General features: G+C 50.8%; 1 protein-coding gene and 1 pseudogene across 2 annotated transcripts; both read left to right on the plus strand.

Moving 5' to 3' along the window:
• Positions 1–25,947, plus strand: qtrt1 (queuine tRNA-ribosyltransferase 1). 2 transcript variants are annotated; one of them, XR_010958561.1, is made up of 11 exons: positions 1–300; positions 3,453–3,521; positions 6,684–6,822; positions 7,650–7,728; positions 11,944–12,059; positions 13,222–13,360; positions 14,389–14,464; positions 15,102–15,211; positions 15,740–15,824; positions 16,545–16,751; positions 25,865–25,947. XR_010958561.1 is itself a non-coding variant. In XM_067972897.1 (10 exons), exons 1-10 carry the CDS (start codon positions 88–90, stop codon positions 16,695–16,697), a joined length of 1,179 nt encoding a protein of 392 aa, XP_067828998.1. In that variant the 5' UTR covers positions 1–87; the 3' UTR covers positions 16,698–17,371. The 2 variants fall into 2 exon arrangements, 1 of the variants encoding a protein (XP_067828998.1); XM_067972897.1 differs by lacking the exon at positions 25,865–25,947 and having other exon boundaries at positions 16,545–17,371.
• LOC137304229 (potassium channel subfamily T member 2-like) overlaps positions 25,878–26,760 on the plus strand; it is a 51,943-nt pseudogene continuing 51,060 nt past the window's right edge.

Here is a 26,760-nt window from a genome sequence, read left to right on the forward strand (position 1 = left end):
GGGCCGGGCAGATGTTGGCCGCAGCTGTCGGCCCCCCTCCCCCCGCCGGTTGCCACGGGCTCCGCAGTTTCCGCTTTCGCCCCGGCGATGGCGGCCCCGCTCTCGCTCCTCACTCTGGCCGAGTGCCCCGTCACCCGGGCCCGGCTCTGCCGCCTCCTGCTCCCGCATCAGGCCGTCGACACCCCGGTCTTTATGCCGGTCGGGACCCAGGGAACGCTGAAGGGAATCGCGGTGTCGCAACTTGAGGCGCTCGGCTGCCAGATCTGCTTGGGAAACACCTACCACCTGGGGATGCGGCCGGTGAGAGAGCCGGGGATCGGGGCCTGGGGAGAGGGGCCTGGGGGGAGAGGGGGGGGGAGAGGGGCCTGGGGGGAGAGGGGGGGGAGAGGGGCCTGGGGGGAGAGGGGCCTGGGGGGGAGAGGGGGGGGAGAGAGGGGGGGATCGGGGCCTGGGGAGAGGGGGGATCGGGGCCTGGGGAGAGGGGGGGGGATCGGGGCCTGGGGAGAGGGGGGGATCGGGGCCTGGGGAGAGAGGGGGGAGGGGGGGATCGGGGCCTGGGGAGAGGGGGGGATCGGGGCCTGGGGAGAGAGGGGGGAGGGGGGGGATCGGGGCCTGGGGGGAGGGGGGGATCGGGGCCTGGGAGAGGGGGGATCGGGGCCTGGGGAGAGGGGGGGGATCGGGGCCTGGGGAGAGGGGGGGATCGGGGCCTGGGGAGAGAGGGGGGAGGGGGGGATCGGGGCCTGGGGGGAGGGGGGGGATCGGGGCCTGGGGAGAGGGGGGGATCGGGGCCTGGGGAGAGGGGGGGATCGGGGCCTGGGGAGAGGGGGGGAACCTGACCGAGCCCTCGCCCCCCCCATTCCCTCAGTTTGTCCAAGTTTGCAAATGCGGAGGGTCCTGACCCCCGCGACCCGCGACCCGCGACCCAGGCACACGCTCCGTGTTTGCTCTCAGGATGGGACACAATAGGAGCGGGAGTCGGCCATTCGGCCCCTCGACCCTGCTCCCCCATTCAATCAGATCATGGCTGATCTTCAACGTGAACTCCACTTTCCCGCCCGATCCCCAATCCCTTGCCTTCATTCCCCTCAAGTCCAAAAATCCATCTATCTCAGCCTTGAACATATTCAATGATTCAGCTTCCACAGCCTCTGGGGTAGAGAATTCCAAAGATTCACAACCCCGAGTGAAGAAATTCCTCCTCATCTCAGATTTGTCAAACACGATTTCCCTTTCATAAAACCATGTTGACTCTGCCTAATCATATTCTGATTTTCGAAGTGCCCTGTTACTATGTCCTTAATAATGGATTCCAGCATTTTCCCTACTACTGATGTCAGGCTAACTGGCCTGTAGTTCCCTGTTTTCTCTCTCCCTCCTTTCTTGAATAGCGGGGTTACATTTGCTACATTCCGATCCATGGAGTCAGTTCTAGAGTCTACGGATAACCAATGCATCCACCATCTCTGCAGCCACCTCTTTTAAAACCATAGGATGTCGGCCATCAGGTCCTGGGGATTTGTCGGCTTTTAGTCCCATTAATTTCTCCAGTTCTTTCTCTTTACTAATCTTAATTGCTTTAAGTTCCTACCCCTCATTAGCTCCTTGGTTCCCCACTATTTCCGGTATGTTTTTTGTGTCTTCTACTGTGAAAACAGATATAAAATATTTGTTTAACGTCTCTGCCATTTCCTTATTCCCCATTATAATTTCTCCTGTCTCCGCCTCCAAGAGGCCCACGTTTACTTTTAGGAACATAGGAACAGGAGTAGGCCATTCAGCCCCTCGTGCCTGCTCCGCCATTTGATAAGATCATGGCTGATCTGTGATCTAACTCCATATACCTGCCTTTGGCCCATATCCCTTAATACCTTTGGTTGCCAAAAAGCTATCTATCTCAGATTTAAATTTAGCAATTGAGCTGGTATCAATTGCCGTTTGCGGAAGAGAGTTCCAAACTTCTACCATCCTTTGTGTGTAGAAATGTTTTCTAATCTCGCTCCTGAAAGGTCTGGCTCTAATTTTTAGACTGTGCCCCCTACTCCTAGAATCCCCAACCAGTGGAAATAGTTTCTCTCTATCCACCCTATCTGTTCCCCTTAATATCTTATAAACTTCGATCAGATCACCCCTTAACCTTCGAAACTCCAGAGAATACAACCCCAATTTGTGTAATCTCTCCTCGTAACTTAACCCTTGAAGTCCTGGTATCATTCTAGTAAACCTACGCTGCACTCCCTCCAAGGCCAATATGTCCTTCCGAAGGTGCGGTGCCCAGAACTGCTCACAGTACTCCAGGTGCGGTCTAACCAGGGTTTTGTATAGCTGCAGCATAACTTCTGCCCCCTTGTACTCTCGTCCTCTAAATATAAAGGCCAGCATTCCATTAGCCTTCTTGATTATTTTCTGCACCTGTTCATGACACTTCAATGATCTATGTACCTGTACCCCTAGGTCCCTTTGGACATCCACTGTTTTTAACTTTTTACCATTTAGAAAGTAGAAAGTACCATGTTCTCTCCTTTTTTGATCCAAAGTGGATGACCTCACATTTGTCTACATTGAATTCCATTTGCCACAGTTTTGCCCATTCACCTAATCTATCAATATCGCTTTGTAATTTTATGTTTTCATCTACACTGCTTACAATACCACCAATCTTTGTGTCATTGGCAAACTTAGATATTAGACTTTCTATGCCTTCATCTAAGTCGTTAATAAATATTGTGAATAATTGAGGCCCCAAGACAGATCCCTGCGGGACTCCACTAGTCACATCCTGCCAATGTGAGTACCTACCCATTATCCCTACTCTCTGTCGCCTTTCGCTCAGCCAACTTCCTAACCAAGTCCGTACTTTTCCCTCGATTCCATGGGCTTCTGTCTTAGCCAACAGTCTTTTATGTGGGACCTTATCAAATGCCTTGTGGAAGTCCATATAAATAACATCCATTGACATTCCCCTGTCCACCACTTTAGTCATCTCTTCAAAAAATTCAATCAGGTTTGTCAGGCACGACCTACCTTTCACAAATCCATGCTGGCTCTCTCTGATTAACTGAAAATTCTCGAGGTGTTCAGTCACCCTATCCTTTATTATAGACTCCAGCATTTTCCCCACAACAGATATTAGGCTAACAGGTCTATAATTCCCTGGTTTCCCTCTCTCTCCTTTCTTAAACTGTCTTCCTTTTACGTATTTCTTGCTAGTTTACTCTTGTATTTAATTTTCTCTCTCTTTATCAATGGAGAATGAGCCCTGGCTTGTTTTCCCTGCTGCTTAGCCTGGGGCGCTTAGGGTAATGATAGATCAGCTGGCTCAGCACAGACCAAGAATGGAACTGGGATCTTCCTGCTCCCTAAGACTCAGTACTACACCGAGCAGAGCAGTTACTGAGCCAGCACAATGCACAGCACCAACAGCCTGCTCTCTTGTGACAAATCTTTCTTTTCAGGGGCCAGAACTTATTGCAAAGGCAAATGGACTGCATGGTTTCATGAACTGGAAGAGAGCGTTGCTAACGGTGAGTGTTTAACGGAACCATTTAACACCAGAGATAATGTGCACTTTAGAGAACTGCTACTTAGATGCAATGTTTCTCTCTATCATTGACACTAGCCTTTTTATCTTGGGTCCATAGACTTCACCGTCCACCATCCTGGTAGTTGCATGATGATAAACTAGACAAATTTACTGATAAACAAAGAAATAGAACAGCAGTGGGAAACATTTCAAACGGTGATCAGTAGAGTCCAGGAGAAATATATCCCACTAAAATCAAGAACAAACTAGCCAGTAATGACACACTGGATGAATAAAGAAATAAAGGCAAAATTGAAACTAAAGAAAAAGGCAAACACTGAGTACAGAGACAATAAAGGAGAGAATGACAAAAAGGAATATGAAACAGTTAGGAAAGAAGTTTAAAAAAAACAATTAGGAAGGCAAAGAGAAACTACAAAATTAAATTATCAAGGAATATAAAAAGAAATAATAAAGTATTCTACAGACACATAAATAACAAAAGAAAAATCAGGATAGGGATAGGGCCACTAAGGATGCACAAGATAAACTCACAGGTAATGACAGCGAAATGGCAGAAAAATTAAATAATTACTTTGTCTCAATTTATCAGGGAGACTAGCATGACATTAGAAGAAGAGATCAACAAAGATATAAAGACATTTAAGATAGAAAGGGGGCAGATAATTGATAAACTAATCAAACTTAGAGAGGATAAAACCCCTGGTCCGGATGGATTGCATCCGTGCATATTAAAAGAAGCTAGGGAAGAGATAGCAGAGGCACGATTACATTTATATAAAAATTCATTAGAAAAGAGAGGACTGGTGGACAGTTAATGTGATTCCTGTATTTAAAAAGGGAGATGGAACCAGTCCAGGGAACTATAGACCAGTTACCTTAATGTTGGTGGTAGGAAAGATAATGGAATCCATACTCAAAGATGTAATAGAAAAACATCTAGAAACCAAAAATATAATAAAGAACAGTCAGCCAAGATTTCAAAAGGGAAGGTTATGCTTGACCAACCATCTAATGCAGCAGATGTAATATATTTGGATTTTCAAAAGGCCTTCAATAAGGTACTGTATAGTAGACTCATGATTAAGGTCAGAACATGTGGAGTCAGGGGACAAATAGCAGAATGGATAGCAAGCTGGCTACAAAACAGAAAACAGAGTAGGGGTTAAAGGTGGTTACTCAGACTGGCAAAAGGTGGGAAGTGGTGTTCCACAGGGATCGGTGCTGGGACCTCTGTTGTTCACTATTTACATCAACAATTTGGACTCGGGAATCGGAAGTACAATTTCAAAATTTGCGGGCGACACCAAATTGGGAGGTGTAGTTAATACCGAGGAGGACAGGAAGACATTAATAAACTTGCAGAATGGGCGTGTAATTGGCAAATGAATTTCAATATAGATAAGTGTGAGGTATTACATTTTGGTGGGAAGAATAAGGAGGCCACATACTGCTTGCATAATAAGAGTCTAAATGGGGTAGAGGAGCAGAGGGATCTGGGGGTACAAATACACAAATCACTAAAAGTAGCGACGCAGGTTAATAAGGCCATAAAAAAGCAAACCAAACACTGAGGTTCATTTCTAGAGGGATAGAATTGAAAAGCAGAGAAGTTATGCTAAACATGTTTAGAACCTTGGTTAGACCACACTTGGAGTACTGTGAACAGTTCTGGTCTCTAAATTATAGAAAGGATATAGAGGCACTGGAGAAGGTGCAAAAAAGATTTACCAGAACTGAGAGGTTATACCTATCAGGAAAGATTGAGCAGGCTGGGGCTCTTTTCTCTGGAAAAGAGAAGACTGAGGGATGACCTGATCGAAGTCTTTAAGATTATGAAAGGGTTTGATAGGGTAAATGTAGAGAAGATGTTTCCACTTGAGGGGGAGGCCTTAAATATAAGATATTCACTTATAAATCTAATCGGGAATTCAGGAGAAACTTCTTTACCCAGAGAGTGGTGAGAATGTGGAACTCGCTCCCACATGAAGTAGTTGAGGCGAATAGCACAGCTGCATTTAAGGGGAAGCTAGATAAACACATGAGGGAGAAAGGAATAGAAGGATATCCTGATAGGGTGAGATGAAGTAGGGAGGGAGGAGGCTCGTGTGGAGCATAAACACTGGCATAGATCTGTTGGGCCGAATGGCCTGTTTCTGTGCTGTATATTCTATGTAATTCTAATGATACAACGATAACGGATTGTTGACTAATCATAGTAATCAATCTCTATCAATTAGTCTCCAACAGACCCAGACATGATGCAAGGAAAACCCCCAGTGATGGAGAGTTTTGGGAACCACAGGTCCAAAGTCACCTGTTGCTCCCAAGCCTGTTACACTTAACCACACGTCATGTCTCAAATTACTCATATACTGGATCCCAAAATGTTATTATGAAAGAAATCTTTCTAATTTGCATTTGAATGAATCAATACTAACTGCTCCCACCGTCTCCCCAGGGAGTCCTTCAATAGATTGATCACTCGCTCACTGAAATATTGTTTCTGCAGATTAGATTTGAATTTACCCCCTTCGAGCACAGGCCGTGTCCTTTGGTTCTACTGTTCTGGACAAGGTGAAACAGCTTCTCATGGTCTACAGTATCCAGTCCCTTTAGAATCCTAAAAACAGAAAGCCTATCACCTTTCAACCTCCTCTTTTCCAGTGAGAACATGTCCAATTTACATATTCGCTTTTCATAATCCAATCCCTCCTTCAGCTGCCAAGGCCCTAAATGCTGGAACTCCCTCCCTGAACCTCTCCGTCTCTCTCTCCTCCTTGAAGACGCTCCTTGAAACCTCCCTCTTTGATCAAGCTTTTGTTCACCTGTCCTAATATCTCCTTCTATGGCTCGTGTTAATTGATACGCTCCCGTGAAGCGCCTTGGGACGTTTTACTATGTTAAATGCTCTATATAAAGGTAAGTTGTTATATTAGACCTATTTGTATTATGGTCACTGTTTCCTGGACATTCCCCTGCCCTTACATAACAAGAAAAAGAACACAATCTGAAATAAAACCAGGGAAATCTATAAATGCATAGCAGGTGGGCGAGTGTGTGAGGGACAACCTGATTTGTCAGCGGGTGTCTGGTGGATGGATGTCTCTCTGCTGCTGGTTTACATCCCTTCTCCTTGCAGGATAGTGGTGGCTTCCAGATGGTGTCTTTGGTGGAGTTGGCAGATGTGACAGAGGAAGGAGTGCGTTTCTGCTCTCCTTATGATGGGAAGGAGATTCTTCTGTCACCAGAGAAATCTATTGAAATACAGAATGCTCTCGGTAACTATCTGGGGACCTTCAATCAGTCAGTCACAGCCACAGTTCTGTTGTTACATTTGGAGACAGACAGGGATTGTTTATGTAGCTGAGTAAAGCTCAGTGATGACAGGACTGACGGATGAACTAACTCTGGGTCAAGGTATCCAGGTGCTCAGATTGCTGGATTTATCGATAATCCTTGTGATGTTACCCAGGTGTAATCCCAATGCATTATGATTAAAGGAAGAGGTCAGTGTTATAAAAGGAAGTGAGAAAGAAAGGATTGGAGGTGCAGTGGGGGGAGGGAGGGATGGGGGTGCAGTGGGGGGAGGGAGGGATGGGGGTGCAGTGGGGGGAGGGAGGGATGGGGGTGCAGTGGGGGGAGGGATGGGGGTTGGGGGGAGGGAGGGATGGGGGTGCAGTGGGGGGAGGGATGGGGGTCCAGTGGGGGGAGGGAGGGATGGGGGTGCAGTGGGGGGAGGGAGGGATGGGGGTGCAGTGGGGGGAGGGATGGATGGGGGTGCAGTGGGGGGAGGGAGGGATGGGGGTGCAGTGGGGGGAGGGAGGGATGGGGGTGCAGTGGGGGGAGGGATGGATGGGGGTGCAGTGGGGGGAGGGAGGGATGGGGGTGCAGTGGGGGGAGGGAAGGCTGCAGTGGGGGGGAGGGGTGCGGGTGCAGTGGGGGAACGGATGGGGCAGGGTGCAGTGGGGGGAGGGAGGGATACAGTGGGGGTGGGGTGCATTGGGGTAATGGGGTGCAGTGGGGGGAGGGGCAGGGGGGAAATGTGGAGAGATTCTATTCCTGGATTGTTACTTGTCTCTCTCTCTTGCTCTCGTTGCTGAGCTAGGTTCAGACATCATGATGCAGTTGGACGATGTTGTGAGCAGTACAGTGTCAGGCCCCAGAGTGGAGGAAGCCATGTACAGGTCAGTGGGAATACCTCTCACCACTCACACAAGGTCTTTCAGTCAGTAAGTGAGTTATTTGTGGGGAAACTGCCTTGTATGCTTGTTATTATGACCTTTGTGTCCCACAGACTGTTTGCTGGCTGTCTCTGTAACTCTGTCTCTCTTTATGTGCTGTTGAAAGGTGCACAATGCAAATGTTGATCTCTCTTCTCTCCACAGACACTGACTGATCTGTGTATTTCCAGCAATTTATTTTTATTTCAGATTTCCAGCACTTGTAGGTTTGCTGATATGTGGCTGTAACTCTGTTTCTGTGTGCACACTCGTGGTTAGAATTACAGAATTTTACAGTGCAGAAGGGGCCATTCAGCCCATTGTGCTGATGCGGGTTCTCCAATTAATCTCTTTCCCCTGCTCTTTCCACAAACTCTTTAAATTTTACTATTTAAAATATTTATCCACTTGCCTCTTAAAAGCTATTATAGATTCTCCTTCCTTCACTGTTTCTGGCTGGGCATTACGACCTTCTGGGTAAAACCATTTCCCCCTAACCTCTCTGTTCTTTTGATGATGATCTTAAGTTAGCAACTCATTGAGCAGTGGAAATAGTTTCTCCCAATTTACCTCGTGAAAACCCCTTACAACTTTGAACACCTCTGTCAGATCTCCTCTTAACCTTCTCTGTTTGAATGAAAAGAGCCCCAATTTCTCTTGTCTTTCCTCTTTGCCTCTCAACTCTGATACTATTTTAATGAATCTTTTCTGCAACCTCCAACCTCCCTAAAGTAAGGCTCCCTAAACTGGACACAATATTTAAACATTGACCTAACCAATGATTTGTGAAGGTTTAGCATTGCCTCTTCGCTTTAGAAACATAGAAAATAGGAGCAAGAGTAGGCCATTCGGCCCTTCGGGCCTGCTCCGCCATTCAAAATGATCATGGCTGATCGTCGAACTCAGTACCCTGTTCCGGCTTTTTCTCCATATCCCTTGATCCCTTTAGCATTAAGAAATATATCTATCTCCTTCTTGAATACATCTAATGACTTGGCCTCCACTGCCTTCTGTGGTAGAGAATTCCACAGGTTCACCACCCCCGAGTGAAGAAATTTCTCCTCATCTCGGTTCTAAACGGCATCCCCCGTATCCTGAGACTGTGACCCCTGGTTCTGGACTCCCCAGCCATCGGGAACATCCTCCCTGCATCTAGTCTGTCTAGTCCTGTTAGAATTTTATGTGTTTCGATGAGATCACCTCTCATTCTTCTAAACTCTAGTGAATACAGGCCTAGTCGACCCAATCTCTCCTCATACGTCAGTCCTGCCATCCCAGGAATCAGTCTGGTAAACCTTCATTGCACTCCCTCCATGGCAAGGACATCCTTCCTCAGATAAGGAGACCAAAACTGCACACAATACTCCAGATGTGGTCTCACCAAGGCCTTGTATAACTGCAGTAAGACATCCCTGCTCCTGTACTCAAATCCTCTTGCAATGAAGGCCAACATACCATTCGCCTTCCTAACTGCTTGCTGCACCAGAATGCTTGCTTTCAGCGACTAGTGTACAAGGACACCCAGGTCTCGTTGCACCTCCCCTTTTCCCAATCTATCACCATTCAGATAATAATCTGCCTTTCTGTTTTTACAACCAAAGTGAATAACCTCACATTTATCCACATTATACTGCATCTGCCATGTTCTTGCCCACTCAACCAACTTGTCTAAATCACATTGGAGCCTCTTTGCGTCCTCCTCACAGCTCACATTCCACCCCAGCTTTGTGTTGTCTGCAAACTTGGAAATGTTACATTTAGTTCCCTCATCCAAATTATTGATATATATTGTGAATAGCTGGGGCCCAAGCACTGATTCCTGCGGTACCCCACTAGTCACTGCCTGCCACCCGGTTAAAAGACCCGTTTATTCCTACACTCTGTTTCCTGTCTGTCAACCAATTCTCAATCCATGCCAGTATATTCCCCCTCAATCCCATGTGCTTTAATTTTGCACACTAACCTCTTGAGTGGGACCTTATCAAAAGCCTCCTGAAAATCCAAATACACCACATCCACTGGTTCTCCCCTATCTATTCTACTAGTTACATCCTCAAAAAACTCCGGTAGATTTGTTAAGCATGATTTCCCTTTCATAAACCCATGCTGACTTTGTCCAATCCCGTTAATGCCTTCCAAGTGTCCTGTTATCACATCTTTTACAATTGACTCTAGCATTTTCCCCACTACTGATGTTAAGCTGACTGGTCTGTAATTCCCTGTTTTTTCTCTCCCTCCTTTTTTAAATAGTGGGGTTACATTTGCCACCCTCCAATCTGTAGGAACTGTTCCAGAGTCTATGGAATTTTGGAAGATGATCACCAATGCATCCACTATTTCCAGGGCCTTTAGTACCCTTTTGTACTCTGTACCCTTTTTTATAAAACCCGGGATCCCAAATGCTCTTTGACACCGCTAAGGCTTTTTGCTTCTCTGCTCATTTTAAAGTTTTACCATTTATTATATATATTCTTTCTCCTAAAATGTATCGCCTCACATTTTTCTGTATTAAATTTAATCTGACATCTATCTGCCTGATCCGCTAACCTGTCTCTCGTCCAGACGTCACATACAGCCTATTTCACAGTTAACCGCGCTTCCTGTTGATGCCGTCAGCAAATTTTGATACCGTGCACCCTCAGACCCAAGTCCGAATCATTTATATATAATTGAAGAGAGCAATGGTCCCAACACTGACCCCTGGGGATACCACTGCTTTCATCCCTCCAGTCCAAAAAACATCCATTAACCATAACTTTCTGCTTCCTGTCCTTTAACCATATTTCTGACCATGCTGCCACATTCCCTTTCACACAATGTGCCTTAATTTTATCAACAAGCCTCCTATGTGGCACTTTGACGAACTCCTTTTAAAAATCATATACACAACATTCACTGCATTTCCTTTATCCATACACTCTTATTTCCTCAAAGAACTCCATTAAATTTGTCAGACACAACTTGCCTTTTACAAATTCCTCCTGGCTGTCCTTAATTAATCCTTGTCTTTCTAGGTGAGTATTCATTTTATCCTGTATTGTGACCTCTAGAAGTTTATCTGCTGCTGTTGTTAACCTGACTGGTCTTTAGTTACTTGGTTTATTCCTTTCTCTCTTTTTGAATAGAAGGGTTACACTGACATCCCTCTCGTCCTTTGTCACAACTTCCATATCCAGCAGTGTTTGAAAGATTGTGGTCAGAGCCTCTTCTACTCCCTCTCTGACGTCTCTCGCTGTTTTAGGGTCCAGCCATCGTGGCCCAGGGCCTTTTCCATTTTGAGCTCCACGTATTTTTTCTTTATTACATACATAGAATTTACAGCACAGAAACAGGCCATTCGGCCCAACTGCTCTAAGACGGTGTTTACGGTCCACATGAGCCTCCTCCCCTACCCCCCCCCCCCCCCCCCCCCGACCCCCCCCCGACCTTACTTCATCTACCCCTATCAACATATCCTTCTACTCCTTTCTCCCATCTCATTGAAATTGGTCTTATTCCAGTCAGGGGCCTTTATATTTGGCTCTTTCTTCTCTTTTCCATTTCTCATATCGAACATCATTATGTTATGGTTGCTGTTTCCTCGATGATTTTGAATCCTTACATTATGTACTTGCCCTCTTCGTTTCCAACAGTCCAATCCAGCCCTCCTTTCCTTTTTGAACTATAAGCCTGAAACAAACACAAATATATGCATACATGCTCACACACTCATTTTCACTCTCATTAGCTCTCACATTCACTATTACACTCATTCTCACACATTAACATGCACATTCTAACACTGACTGACACACACATTCACTCTTACACACTCTCACGCTCACAGTGGCACACACTCACTCTCACTCTGACACGTCCACTCATCCTGTCACACTCGCTCTTGTGCATGCGCACTCTCTCACATATCTGTTCTGAGTGGCAGTAACTCTTTCTCTCTCAGGTCAGTCCGGTGGCAGTAATTCTTTTTTCTTTCTCTCTCTCTCTCTCTCTCTCTCTCTCTCTCGTCTGTCCAGTGGCAGTAACTCTGTCTCTCTCTCTCAGGTCTGCCTGGTGGCAGTAACTCCCTCTCTCTCTCAGGTCTGTCTGGTGGCAGTAACTCTGTCTCTCTCTCTCTCTCTCTCCCAGGTCTGTCCGGTGGCAGTAACTCTGTCTCTCTCTCTCTCTCTCTCTCTCTCTCAGGTCTGTCCGGTGGCTGGATCGCTGCATTGCAGCAAACAAGAATCCAGCCCAGCAGAACCTGTTTGCGATTATTCAGGGTGGTCTGGATGCTGAACTGCGTAAGAAATGTCTGAAAGGTGAGGCTTCGATCTTGTAATTTTTCTGCTGTATTTAGATTTTAAACTGGAGATTTCTTTTTGTAAAAATGTTTTTACATTGATGCTGATTGACACCTCTCGTTGCCTTGTTTTATAACAGGCTCTGCTGTTGACCTGCTCCTGGCTGCTCTCTAAGCAGTTGGTCAATGTTGTGTTGGAATTACATAGAAACATAGAAAAATTTACGGCACAGAAGGAGGCCATTCGCCCCATCGTGTCTGTGCCGATCGAGAAAGAGCTAGCCAGCCTAATCCCACTTTCCAGCACTTAGTGTAGCCCTGTAGGTTACGGCACTTCAGCTGCACATCCAAGTACCTTTTAAATGTGATGAGGGTTTCTGCCTCTACCACCCTCTCAGGTAATGAATTCCAGACCCCCACCACCCTCTGGGTGAATAAAGTTCTCCTCAGCTTCCCGCTAATCCTCTACCAATTACTTTAAATCTATGCCCCCTGGTTATTGAGTTGTGCTGACATCGAGCTCTCTCTGGCTAGTTAGCTTCTCTCTTCTGTCTCTGCAGGGAAATGACAAACAATGAGCACAAATCAGCAACTTGTGGAGGGGGGGAGGGGGGATGGGGGGGTGGGGGGAGGCGCGAGCGGGGGGGTGGGGGGAGGCGGGTGGGGGAGGGGAGGCAGGTGGGGGAGGCGCGAGCGGGGGGGTGGGGGGAGGCGGGTGGGGGAGGCGCGAGCGGGGTGGGGGGGAGGCGGGTGGGGGAGGGGAGGCGGGTGGGGGAGGCGCGGGTGGGGGGGGAGGCGGGTGGGGGGAGGGGGAGGTGGGTGGGGGGAGGCGGGAGGGGGGAGGTGGGTGGGGGGAGGGGGAGGCGCGAGGGGGGGTGCGGGGCGGGCGGGAGGGGAAGGGGGTACAATGGATCATTTGACCTGATCTTCCAATGGATGATACATTAGTTATTCCACCAATCGTTGCCCCTCCCCATGCCTATTCTGTGCCTCCTGGTGATGCCCAGGTGAGGTGGGTCTACCCTGCCACACTGACCCCTCTCGTGCTCACTGGCTGTCAGTGTCTGATATTGATTGTATGCTCCTTTCTGTGTACTGATGCTGAGCCTGGCTTGTGCTGTCTCCATGCCCATTGCTGGCCTCTCCTTTTCTCACTATTCATATTTGCTTTATGATTTCAGAGATGATCAAGCGTGAAGTGCCTGGTTTTGCCATCGGGGGACTGAGTGGTGGAGAGGAGAAGGACCATTTCTGGAGAATGGTGACACTCAGCACGGATTACCTTCCACGGGAAAAGCCACGCTACCTGATGGGAGTGGGGTACGAGACAGTTTGTGTGCGTGACTCTGCCTGCCTGTGCCCGTTGTGTGTGACTCTGTCTGCCTGTGCCTGTGTGTGTGACTCTGTCTGCCTGTGCCCGTTGTGCGTGACTCTGTCTGCCTGTGCCCGTTGTGCGTGACTCTGCCTGCCTGTGCCCGTGTGCGTGACTGTCTGCCTGTGCCCGTGTGCGTGACTCTGCCTGCCTGTGCCCGTGTGCGTGACTGTCTGCCTGTGCCCGTTGTGCGTGACTCTGCCTGCCTGTGCCCGTGTGCGTGACTGTCTGCCTGTGCCCGTTGTGCGTGACTCTGCCTGCCTGTGCCCGTGTGCGTGACTCTGCCTGCCTGCCTGTGCCTGTGCACATGTGTATATATATCAGTGGTACTACTGAACAATGCTGTGTGTTTCCCTCTGGGGTGGGCTTCCTGTTGGAAATTCACATTGGGAGTTTGAGCATTTTAAATGAGAAGCTCTCATCACAAAACCCTGGGGCTAGAACTGAGTTGATCATTGGGACATAAAACAGACTCAGCACTGGCAACTGTAAGCGGGAGTGAACATAGCTGACCAGGGCTTTCTGGCAGCTATACTGCAAGGCCAGTCAGTACCTGCCTGTGGAATCGGAAGGAGGTGGGGTGGGCATGGGTGCTATCTGCCACTGAAAGAGGAGCTTGTGAACTGTGGACCATTGATACAACCGCTGGCCGGCTTATTTTAAAATCCTGCTGTCAGTGCACGGAGAGCAGATCACAGGCCACCTCTGGCTCGATGAGCATCTCCATTCTCCACATCAATTGAATCAAGTAACAAGCAACTGGAATTAAAGGAAGAAAAAAATTCATCTTACTTTCTATGGATATGGTGAGAAGGTGGGGTTGAGGGATATTCTTATTCCCAAAAATTATGATGGTGTGTATATATCCCACAACCCAATCTAACCACCTTCTCACCATATGTACAGTCTAACAGATGAAAGAGATGAGAACACTGTGCAATATGTATTTAAAATCTCTGGTCCTCTCTCTCCCCAGATATGCGACGGATCTCGTGGTGTGTGTGGCTCTGGGCTGTGACATGTTTGACTGTGTGTTCCCCACTCGGACTGCGGTAAGGATTTTTTTGTTTGTAACAACAGGCGAGCTCAGCTGGTTGGATATGAAATCCTTTACTTGTGGGAGACCCGATGAGGTGTGATTGTATCATTGTTTTCTGTCCTTAGAGCAGCTTTTGTAGAATCTTGAGAGCAGGTTGTTGGTCTAAAGGTTGAGGAGAGAATTGGGTCGGACCAAAAGATGCACAGGACCTTCCAAGGCACCTCAATACGCTGCGATTTAGGGCTAATTAGAGAGGCTTTGTAAGCTGTGACAGGAGATCTAGCAAGAGACTGATAACCATGGCCGGTTGGGCAGAGTGTGGTGTGGCACAGGGAGACTGAGAATGGATCAAATAATCTTTGCTGGTTCAAGGTTCAAGCCGGAGGTGAAGACAGTTAGAGCCTGTTGGCCTTGGTGAGTGAGAAATGTCCCCCTGGGGAGACCTTGTCCAATCAGGTGTCCCCCTGGGTTTTGGGGCGATGGGAATGTTGAGATCAGGAACACAGTCCCTGCATGGAGCCAATACGGGGCATTGGGGAGTCTCTGAGCCACTACATCCTCAGGCTGAAGGTTAGCTGCCTCCTGTCACTGTAGTTGCTGTTAATTGCTCGCTTCAGCTCTGGTCTAATCTCTCCCCTCTGATCTCTCAGCGGTTTGGATCTGCGCTCGTTCCCTGGGGTTCTCTGCAGCTGAAACACAGACAATATGCCAAGGATTTCAAGCCCATCGATGAGGACTGCTCCTGTCCTACGTGTAAGAGGTAAGAGAATGGGTGGCTGATTGCAATCTGCTCATCACTGGTCAGCTGCTGCCTGGAGGTGACTGTGGGTGAATGCCCTCTCTACTTGTTTTCTGAGCCCTGCAGACCAAAAGGTGCCTGGTTCGATCCCCAGTCCATGCTAAGTTTGCTGACCTCAGCTGAGCAGCATTTAAGGTGATACAATTAGCCTTAGCCCCTGGGTTAGAGGAAGTTTCCTGTGACTCCTGCTGGAAAGTGTGTGCGTGTGTACGGGTATCGGGTGAGATCAAGATCGGGCTCAGCCTTGATACCATCTATAATAAACCGCCTGTGTAGACTCAAACATGAAGAATGGCCATTTGAACAAGGTATTGGAGAGCAGCATGCACCTTTGGAACTGCACCCCAGGCAGAGTCAGTACCTTCAGGGGAGGGGGGCAGAATTTTGCAGGAAACAAGAAATTCGCCTTTTGGGACTTGGGGTCAGAGGGGAGCTGCTACCCCCAGCTATCTTGTTAATCTGCCTAAGCCGCTCTTCTCTCTTTGGCAGGTACACTCGCGCATTCCTCCACGCCCTGTTCAGGAGTGACACTGCCGCCCTCCACCACATTACCGTCCACAATATCGCCTACCAGGTGAGTGAGAGCAGTTGGCAGGTGAGGAGCTTTACTCTGTATCTAACCCGTGCTGTACCTGCCCTGGGAGTGTTTGATGGGACAGTGTAGAGGGAGCTTTATTCTGTATCTAACCCGTGCTGTACCTGCCCTGGGAGTGTTTGATGAGACAGTGAGTACCTGAAATGGAAAGTGTTCCGTGTACCCAACTACCATCCTTCACCTTGATGACACAAAATTATTAAAATCAAACAAAGGTGCCCATGTTGTTGCTACCTGTCTCTCCCCTTTCCTGAAAGTGCTGACTCTGTGCTGTGTGGTGCTCGCGCTGTTGGCGCAGGGGGCTCGCGCTGTTGGCGCAGGGGGCTCGCGCTGTTGGTGCGTGTCTCTCCACAGTTTTTTCCCCTTTCCTGATGGTACTCACTCACGGTGCTGCAGTTGCCGGCTGCTTCCAGTACCTTGGTTAAATGACCATTTTTCATGTGTGAGTATCACTATGAAGAACATTTATTCTTTTGATGTTTGGCCATGTGCACATTCCGAAGAAAGCGATCAGCAGCAGGAAGCCTGGCAGCTTCTCTGCGCTCCATCGCAGGGCACCATTGGTAACAGCGGCATCCCTGAACACTCAGTACATCAGGGCTGGATCCTATGATCTTCCTGCTCTGACGGACTCATTATTGCACTCGGGAGTTCATCGGTTTTGGTTTTGTTTCTAAGGCATTTTCTTATGTTTTGCAGCTGAACCTGATGCACTCAATCCGTGAGAGTATTCAACAGGGACGATTCCCAGTCTTCATTCAGCAGTTCATGAAGAGGATGTACAGGAATGCGGAACAATACCCTCGCTGGGCTGTTGATGCGCTCAGCACTGTCAATGTTACACTGGAATAGAGGGATCGGAATCAGGGAAACTCCTGTCTTCCCAGCACTTGTTGCTGTGTGAAGGTGAGGGTCTCGCCTCATGACATCTGAAGGGAAAGGGACACCTTCCAGCAGGAAATGAGCCTCCGATTCCCCAGATGTTGTGCGAGGCGGTGTATGTCCATGGTTACGGCTTGTTTGATGAGGATTTGTGATATCACTACGCAGAGAAATGCTCCTCCTTTGACCTTGAAATTTTTTGTAATCCTCAGGCAGCACGGAGCGGTCAGTGAGTGTCAGAGGGCACTGTGGTGTCAGTGAGTGAGTGTGCCTGGGCTCACTGCTAGTCGGCGAGTGTGTCTGGACTCACTGCTAGTCGGCGAGTGTGCCTGGACTCGCTGCTAGTCGGCGAGTGTGCCTGGACTCGCTGCTAGTCGGCGAGTGTGCCTGGACTCGCTGCTAGTCGGCGAGTGTGCCTGGACTCGCTGCTAGTCGGCGAGTGTGTCTGGACTCGCTGCTAGTCGGCGAGTGTGTCTGGACTCGCTGCTAGTCGGCGAGTGTGCCTGGGCTCGCTGCTAGTCGGCGAGTGTGCCTGGACTCGCTGCTAGTCGGCGAGTGTGCCTGGACTCGCTGCTAGTCGGCGAGTGTGCCTGGACTCACTGCTAGTCGGCGAGTGTGTCTGGACTCACTGCTAGTCGGCGAGTGTGCCTGGGCTCACTGCTAGTCGGCGAGTGTGTCTGGACTCGCTGCTAGTCGGTGAGTGTGCCTGGACTCACTGCTAGTCGGCGAGTGTGTCTGGGCTCGCTGCTAGTCGGCGAGTGTGCCTGGGCTCACTGCTAGTCGGTGAGTGTGTCTGGACTCACTGCTAGTCGGCGAGTGTGCCTGGGCTCGCTGCTAGTCGGCGAGTGTGCCTGGACTCACTGCTAGTCGGCGAGTGTGTCTGGACTCACTGCTAGTCGGCGAGTGTGCCTGGGCTCACTGCTAGTCGGCGAGTGTGCCTGGACTCACTGCTAGTCGGCGAGTGTGTCTGGACTCACTGCTAGTCGGCGAGTGTGTCTGGACTCACTGCTAGTCGGCGAGTGTGTCTGGGCTCACTGCTAGTCGGCGAGTGTGTCTGGGCTCGCTGCTAGTCGGCGAGTGTGCCTGGGCTCACTGCTAGTCGGCGAGTGTGCCTGGGCTCACTGTTAGTTGGCGAGTGTGCCTGGGCTCACTGCTAGTCGGCGAGTGTGCCTGGGCTCACTGTTAGTCGGCGAGTGTGTCTGGGCTCACTGCTAGTCGGCGAGTGTGCCTGGACTCGCTGCTAGTTGGCGAGTGTGTCTGGGCTCACTGCTAGTCGGCGAGTGTGCCTGGGCTCACTGTTAGTTGGCGAGTGTGTCTGGGCTCACTGCTAGTCGGCGAGTGTGCCTGGGCTCACTGATAGTCGGCGAGTGTGTCTGGACTCACTGCTAGTCGGCGAGTGTGCCTGGGCTCACTGCTAGTCGGCGAGTGTGTCTGGGCTCACTGCTAGTCGGCGAGTGTGTCTGGACTCACTGCTAGTCGGCGAGTGTGCCTGGGCTCACTGCTAGTCGGCGAGTGTGTCTGGACTCACTGCTAGTCGGCGAGTGTGCCTGGGCTCACTGCTAGTCGGCGAGTGTGTCTGGGCTCACTGTTAGTTGGCGAGTGTGTCTGGGCTCACTGTTAGTCGGTGAGTGTGTCTGGGCTCACTGTTAGTTGGCGAGTGTGCCTGGGCTCACTGTTAGTCGGCGAGTGTGCCTGGGCTCACTGTTAGTCGGTGAGTGTGTCTGGGCTCACTGTTAGTTGGCGAGTGTGTCTGGGCTCACTGTTAGTTGGCGAGTGTGTCTGGGCTCACTGTTAGTCGGTGAGTGTGTCTGGGCTCACTGTTAGTCGGCGAGTGTGTCTGGGCTCACTGCTAGTCGGCGAGTGTGTCTGGGCTCACTGCTAGTCGGCGAGTGTGTCTGGGCTCACTGTTAGTCGGTGAGTGTGTCTGGGCTCACTGTTAGTCGGTGAGTGTGTCTGGGCTCACTGTTAGTCGGCGAGTGTGTCTGGACTCGCTGCTAGTCGGCGAGTGTGTCTGGGCTCACTGTTAGTTGGCGAGTGTGCCTGGGCTCACTGTTAGTCGGTGAGTGTGTCTGGGCTCACTGTTAGTCGGCGAGTGTGTCTGGGCTCACTGTTAGTCGGCGAGTGTGTCTGGGCTCACTGTTAGTCGGCGAGTGTGTCTGGACTCGCTGCTAGTCGGCGAGTGTGCCTGGGCTCACTGTTAGTCGGTGAGTGTGTCTGGGCTCGCTGCTAGTCGGTGAGTGTGTCTGGGCTCACTGTTAGTCGGTGAGTGTGTCTGGGCTCGCTGCTAGTCGGTGAGTGTGTCTGGGCTCACTGTTAGTCGGCGAGTGTGCCTGGGCTCACTGTTAGTCGGCGAGTGTGTCTGGGCTCACTGTTAGTCGGCGAGTGTGCCTGGGCTCGCTGCTAGTCGGCGAGTGTGTCTGGGCTCACTGCTAGTCGGCGAGTGTGCCTGGGCTCACTGTTAGTCGGCGAGTGTGTCTGGACTCACTGCTAGTCGGCGAGTGTGTCTGGGCTCACTGTTAGTCGGCGAGTGTGTCTGGGCTCACTGTTAGTCGGCGAGTGTGCCTGGGCTCACTGTTAGTCGGCGAGTGTGCCTGGGCTCGCTGCTAGTCGGCGAGTGTGTCTGGGCTCGCTGCTAGTCGGCGAGTGTGTCTGGGCTCACTGTTAGTCGGCGAGTGTGCCTGGGCTCACTGTTAGTTGGCGAGTGTGTCTGGACTCACTGCTAGTCGGCGAGTGTGCCTGGGCTCACTGTTAGTTGGCGAGTGTGCCTGGGCTCGCTGCTAGTCGGCGAGTGTGCCTGGGCTCACTGTTAGTTGGCGAGTGTGCCTGGACTCACTGTTAGTCGGCGAGTGTGTCTGGACTCACTGCTAGTCGGCGAGTGTGCCTGGGCTCACTGCTAGTCGGCGAGTGTGTCTGGGCTCACTGTTAGTCGGCGAGTGTGTCTGGACTCACTGCTAGTCGGCGAGTATGCCTGGGCTCACTGCTAGTCGGCGAGTGTGCCTGGGCTCGCTGCTAGTCGGCGAGTGTGTCTGGACTCACTGTTAGTCGGCGAGTGTGTCTGGACTCACTGTTCGTCGGCGAGTGTGTCTGGACTCACTGCTAGTCGGCGAGTGTGCCTGGGCTCACTGTTAGTCGGCGAGTGTGCCTGGGCTCACTGTTAGTTGGCGAGTGTGTCTGGACTCACTGCTAGTCGGCGAGTGTGCCTGGGCTCACTGCTAGTCGGCGAGTGTGTCTGGGCTCACTGCTAGTCGGCGAGTGTGTCTGGGCTCACTGCTAGTCGGCGAGTGTGCCTGGGCTCACTGTTAGTCGGCGAGTGTGCCTGGGCTCACTGTTAGTCGGCGAGTGTGTCAGGGCTCACTGTTAGTCGGCGAGTGTGTCTGGGCTCACTGTTAGTCGGCGAGTGTGTCTGGGCTCGCTGCTAGTCGGCGAGTGTGTCTGGGCTCGCTGCTAGTCGGCGAGTGTGTCTGGGCTCACTGCTAGTCGGCGAGTGTGCCTGGGCTCACTGCTAGTCGGCGAGTGTGCCTGGACTCACTGTTAGTTGGCGAGTGTGCCTGGGCTCACTGTTAGTCGGCGAGTGTGTCTGGGCTCACTGTTAGTCGGCGAGTGTGTCTGGGCTCACTGCTAGTCGGCGAGTGTGCCTGGGCTCACTGCTAGTCGGCGAGTGTGTCTGGGCTCACTGTTAGTCGGCGAGTGTGCCTGGGCTCACTGTTAGTCGGCGAGTGTGTCTGGGCTCACTGTTAGTCGGCGAGTGTGCCTGGGCTCGCTGCTAGTCGGCGAGTGTGTCTGGGCTCACTGCTAGTCGGCGAGTGTGCCTGGGCTCACTGTTAGTCGGCGAGTGTGTCTGGACTCACTGCTAGTCGGCGAGTGTGTCTGGGCTCACTGTTAGTCGGCGAGTGTGTCTGGGCTCACTGTTAGTCGGCGAGTGTGCCTGGGCTCACTGTTAGTCGGCGAGTGTGCCTGGGCTCGCTGCTAGTCGGCGAGTGTGTCTGGGCTCGCTGCTAGTCGGCGAGTGTGTCTGGGCTCACTGTTAGTCGGCGAGTGTGCCTGGGCTCACTGTTAGTTGGCGAGTGTGTCTGGACTCACTGCTAGTCGGCGAGTGTGCCTGGGCTCACTGTTAGTTGGCGAGTGTGCCTGGGCTCGCTGCTAGTCGGCGAGTGTGCCTGGGCTCACTGTTAGTTGGCGAGTGTGCCTGGACTCACTGTTAGTCGGCGAGTGTGTCTGGACTCACTGCTAGTCGGCGAGTGTGCCTGGGCTCACTGCTAGTCGGCGAGTGTGTCTGGGCTCACTGTTAGTCGGCGAGTGTGTCTGGACTCACTGCTAGTCGGCGAGTATGCCTGGGCTCACTGCTAGTCGGCGAGTGTGCCTGGGCTCGCTGCTAGTCGGCGAGTGTGTCTGGACTCACTGTTAGTCGGCGAGTGTGTCTGGACTCACTGTTCGTCGGCGAGTGTGTCTGGACTCACTGCTAGTCGGCGAGTGTGCCTGGGCTCACTGTTAGTCGGCGAGTGTGCCTGGGCTCACTGTTAGTTGGCGAGTGTGTCTGGACTCACTGCTAGTCGGCGAGTGTGCCTGGGCTCACTGCTAGTCGGCGAGTGTGTCTGGGCTCACTGCTAGTCGGCGAGTGTGTCTGGGCTCACTGCTAGTCGGCGAGTGTGCCTGGGCTCACTGTTAGTCGGCGAGTGTGCCTGGGCTCACTGTTAGTCGGCGAGTGTGTCTGGGCTCACTGTTAGTCGGCGAGTGTGTCTGGGCTCACTGTTAGTCGGCGAGTGTGTCTGGGCTCGCTGCTAGTCGGCGAGTGTGTCTGGGCTCGCTGCTAGTCGGCGAGTGTGTCTGGGCTCACTGCTAGTCGGCGAGTGTGCCTGGGCTCACTGCTAGTCGGCGAGTGTGCCTGGACTCACTGTTAGTTGGCGAGTGTGCCTGGGCTCACTGTTAGTCGGCGAGTGTGTCTGGGCTCACTGTTAGTCGGCGAGTGTGTCTGGGCTCACTGCTAGTCGGCGAGTGTGCCTGGGCTCACTGCTAGTCGGCGAGTGTGTCTGGACTCACTGCTAGTCGGCGAGTGTGCCTGGACTCACTGTTAGTTGGCGAGTGTGCCTGGACTCACTGTTAGTTGGCGAGTGTGCCTGGGCTCAGGCTCGGTCCATGAGTTTAATAAGGAGCCTGATGGTGGGTGAGGATTGGCAGCAGGCAGTGAGAGGGCCAGTGGGCTCACTCAACACTCTTAACTACGAATTCATTAATGTCAGGATCACGTGTGAGTCACTCTGACTCCAGAATCAAGGTGTTTGTGAACTGAGTGGTCACAGCACTGTTGCAATCACCCATGTTGTATCGCTGTCTAATATATTTTTGAAAATAAAAGTGATTTTTAAGAAATGCTTCATCAGTCTGCAGTGCGTTACACACATTCCAGCACCTGACTCTCGGAGTACACTGGTGCTGGCCTGTGTCTGCCTGAAGCTCATGGTGTTCAGGGTGCTCGGGGAGGTGGGAAGGGATGGCCGGAGGATCCTTACTGTAAGTTGGTTGGATCTAACTCCTGACATAAGAATATGAAGCCGTGGGACCTGTCCCGAGTCTGGTGATACCTTGGCTCCCAGCGTAATGCCTCTGTGATGGATTGTTTCCCAGAGCGTTGTGATAGCGAACAGGCCGAGACTGGAGCTTCTACGTAAAGGTGCAGCAAAGGGTTTAACGGTAATAAACTCCAACCAGAAGGGTCCCAACTCGCACCACTGCTTCCTGTTCCAATCTGCTCGACTGTAATGTGACAGGTGAGCCTAACGCTCCAGCCCAAATTAAATCTTCTCCTCTAAAAGTGCTGACACTTGCTCACCAAAGTGCTCATTCTTCACAAAGACTGTCACTAAGATATTCAACTGTGGGGACATCACAGCTGAGCCCGTTCATATCTTCACCCAACATAGACTCCCTTTTTACTGGGAGCCACTAGCTAGCGATGAGGAACAGGAACCTTGGTTAAAAAAAAATTCTTTCCCAAACCCAGGGCATGGACTCCCAGCCTGGGGTCGGACCCCCCGCGGTGGGAGCCCGGGGTCGGACCCCCCGCGGTGATAGCCCGGGGTCGGACCCCGCGCGGTGATAGCCCGGGGTCGGACCCCCCGCGGTGATAGCCCGGGGTCGGACCCCGCGCGGTGGGAGCCCGGGGTCGGACCCCCCGCGGTGATAGCCCGGGGTCGGACCCCGCGCGGTGGGAGCCCGGGGTCGGACCCCGCGCGGTGGGAGCCCGGGGTCGGACCCCGCGCGGTGATAGCCCGGGGTCGGACCCCGCGCGGTGATAGCCCGGGGTCGGACCCCCCGCGGTGGGAGCCCGGGGTCGGACCCCGCGCGGTGGGAGCCCGGGGTCGGACCCCCCGCGGTGGGAGCCCGGGGTCGGACCCCGCGCGGTGATAGCCCGGGGTCGGACCCGCGCGGTGATAGCCCGGGGTCGGACCCCCCGCGGTGGGAGCCCGGGGTCGGACCCCCCGCGGTGGGAGCCCGGGGTCGGACCCCGCGCGGTGATAGCCCGGGGTCGGACCCGCGCGGTGATAGCCCGGGGTCGGACCCCCCGCGGTGGGAGCCCGGGGTCGGACCCCGCGCGGTGGGAGCCCGGGGTCGGACCCCGCGCGGTGGGAGCCCGGGGTCGGACCCCGCGCGGTGGGAGCCCGGGGTCGGACCCCGCGCGGTGGGAGCCCGGGGTCGGACCCCCCGCGGTGATAGCCCGGGGTCGGACCCCCCGCGGTGGGAGCCCGGGGTCGGACCCCGCGCGGTGGGAGCCCGGGGTCGGACCCCCCGCGGTGATAGCCCGGGGTCGGACCCCACGCGGTGGGAGCCCGGGGTCGGACCCCACGCAGTGCGAGGAGAGAGAGACACCTGTGTATTCCAGCCAGGGAGTGGCTTGAATTTCTGAACATGGAGCACAGAATTATCACAAAAGGTGCTTATGGGCTTGTGAGCAATTGTCTTGCCCGTATATGAAGGTTTGTGGTTGTGTGCACTGTAACCACACGCAGTGTGACTCGCTCCACTGGATGGTGTAGTTGGAGCCAGTAGCGGTTTCCACAGAGACTAATAGAACCAAAATCAACATTAAAATTAAGTTTTTAAAAAAGGGAGAAAAGGTTAATGTACTCACCACATTAAATGTGTGAAAATATGTCGCATTTAAAAACCCTTCACATCCAACTGTTTTACAGCTGCCAGTAACAGAACAAAGGAATAATTCATTTAGTGACCCCAATGGTCAGTCTAATGTGTGGGACATGATGCAGCCGAGAGTTTTACAATTTCCCCAACCAGTGGGAGAGATGGCTCCCTTGGTCAATCAGCCACAGTGTGCACTAACTCAGAGTAACCATCGATCTCAGTAACTATCAGGAAAAATAACTGTTGATCACAGTAATTGTCAACAATAGTAATCATTGACCAAAGTGACCCACCATTCATGGGAACCATTGACTCCTATATCCCAATAACTACAGTAACTATGTTACAGTAACATCAAAAACAGTAACCATTGACCAAGTAACCATCAATTATACTAATCATCAACCACTGACCACAGTAACCATCAATTATACTAATCATCAACCACTGACCACAGTAACCATCAATTATACTAATCATCAACCACTGACCACAGTAACCATCAATTATACTAATCATCAACCACAGTAACCATCAATTATACTAATCATCAACCACAATAACCATCAATTATACTAACTAACAATCAACCACAGTAACCGTCAGTTATACTAACAATCAACCACTGACCACAGTAACCATCAATTATACTAACAATCAACCACAGTAACCATCAATTATACTAACAATCAACCACTGACCACAGTAACCATCAATTATACTAATCATCAACCACTGACCATAGTAACCATCAATTACGCTAATCATCAGCCATAGTAACCACTGCCACAGGAATCAGCAGTCACTGCCAGTATCCATCCATCACCATAACCACTGAAGATACCAGCAGCCCTGCAATTTCTCCAGGATATGTTATTGTCCCATAATTCAGTTTCCGGCCCAGATTCTTGATCCATGCAGTAACGTGGACCCAGAGTCTATATCCTTCAGCAGACTGTTAAACATGGCCAGGTCCATCACAGCCATCCTGATCCTGGCCAAGCATGGTCCCTCCCTCGACATGTACACACACAGACAGATACAGACATACACACCACAGATACACACCGACACACACCAGGAATCCTTGCTGACTTTTCCCAACCTTAACAAGAGTGCTGAGGCCAATTGTAAGCTCAACTGTTCCCTCAGCTGAAGCCAGCTATCTCAACACAGCCCGGAGATGGAATCTGGGATATTGAACCTCTCTGTGGCTCAGCTACTTACTGCAGAAACTCACAGAGCCTGCGAGCTTAAGTATTATTTATCTATCATCTACTGTCAGCTTCATGCGGTTTTGTTCTTTGCCAACAGAAGTTGACGATGAGCAGCAGCCGCTGCACTGATCTGTGACACTGGGCACACAGAGGGTTAATGTTTGTCATTTAATCTTTATAAGTTTATCAATTGAGAATCAAGAGATGATTGGCATGAAATGATTGGGCAACAACATAAAATCTGGGTAATTCTTATTAAATGACAAGAAGCCATTTCTGCTTTTGTTTTTCAAACTAATGGTGATTAACAGTCTGTTGTGTCACTGCTTTGTTGATCATCCCCTTGGTGATAATATTCTCTCTCTCATTCCTAACTGAACATCTTATGCTGCCAGAAATTCAGCCTGTGCCAAAGTGATAGTGGAACCGGTCGGTCTGAGGCAGTCTGCAAGGGGTGAGAGGCTGTGCTGCCCTAAATCCAAGCCCAAAGGACAGCTTATTGTTTGGATTCTTGCACATTATGCATTCTGTTGGCTATTTCCAGCTGTGTGTGTAAGAAAGATGCACAGAGCTTGGAGATGATGTCTCTGCTGTAAGCCACACATTGCCTCTTGTCTCTCGCTCAACAGGGGCTCTACTAAGTAGCAGTTGTAATGAGCATCTTCTGAAAAGCGAAAAAGCCTTTTGCTCCTCGTCATCCTGCAGCAGCCCAGCAGAACCTTAGTCTCCGCTTTCTCTTAAATTATAAAATTGTTTTAAAACTCTTATTTGTTTCTTTGAAAGGAGGCAGAGTTTGAAGCCAGGCTCGGGAGGTAGCAGCTGGGCAATTTGTTTACTGGAGTTAAAAGACCCTTTGGAACCCTGGGTCTGTTAAGAAACTGAAATCTGACGCTGAAGATGATGGAGCTGGAAAAAGATGTTCTCTCCCTCCCTCCTCGGTATCGATTCCGGGACCTGCTGCTGGGTGAGTGGCAGGAAGACGAGCGGTAGGTCGATTTATTCCAAGCAGCTGTTCTTCCATAATTATACGGCAAGAGTGACAATTTAGCACATCATTAAAACAAATTCTGACAATCTGACGGTACAATAGTATTTTCTTTTGCTTTAAATTGTTTGATTTAACCCTGCGATTGCAGAATTTTGCACAGAGCTTTCAAACTCCACTAGTGTCTCCCATTCCAAGGGATTTATGTATTTCTTGGGGGGAAATGTCTGTTCCTTGTGTTTCACACCTGTCTTTGAATAAACTAAATCCAAGCAAATCTGAAGTGTGGACAAGGAACATTATGGCAACAGGTTAATGGGAGCTCCCTCACAAACCTCTGAATCTCACGGTCTTTATTTCTTCCATTGTTTATTGGCTGTAGCATCAAACTGGTATCAGTATCAAAATTGAGAGTGTTGGTATCAGCGATAGTATCAGTGTCGGTGTCAATATCGGGATTATTATCAGTGCCGGTGTCAATATCGGGATTATTATCAGTGTCGGTGTCAATATCGGGATTATTATCAGTGCTGGTGTCAATATCGGGATTATTATCAGTGCTGGTGTCAATATCGGGATTATTATCAGTGCTGGTGTCAATATCGGGATTATTATCAGTGCCGGTGTCAATATCGGGATTATTATCAGTGTCAATATCGGGATTATTATCAGTGCCGGTGTCAATATCGGGATT

Source organism: Heptranchias perlo, chromosome 37, assembly GCF_035084215.1.
Source record: "Heptranchias perlo isolate sHepPer1 chromosome 37, sHepPer1.hap1, whole genome shotgun sequence".
In the NCBI taxonomy this organism is placed as follows: domain Eukaryota; kingdom Metazoa; phylum Chordata; class Chondrichthyes; order Hexanchiformes; family Hexanchidae; genus Heptranchias; species Heptranchias perlo.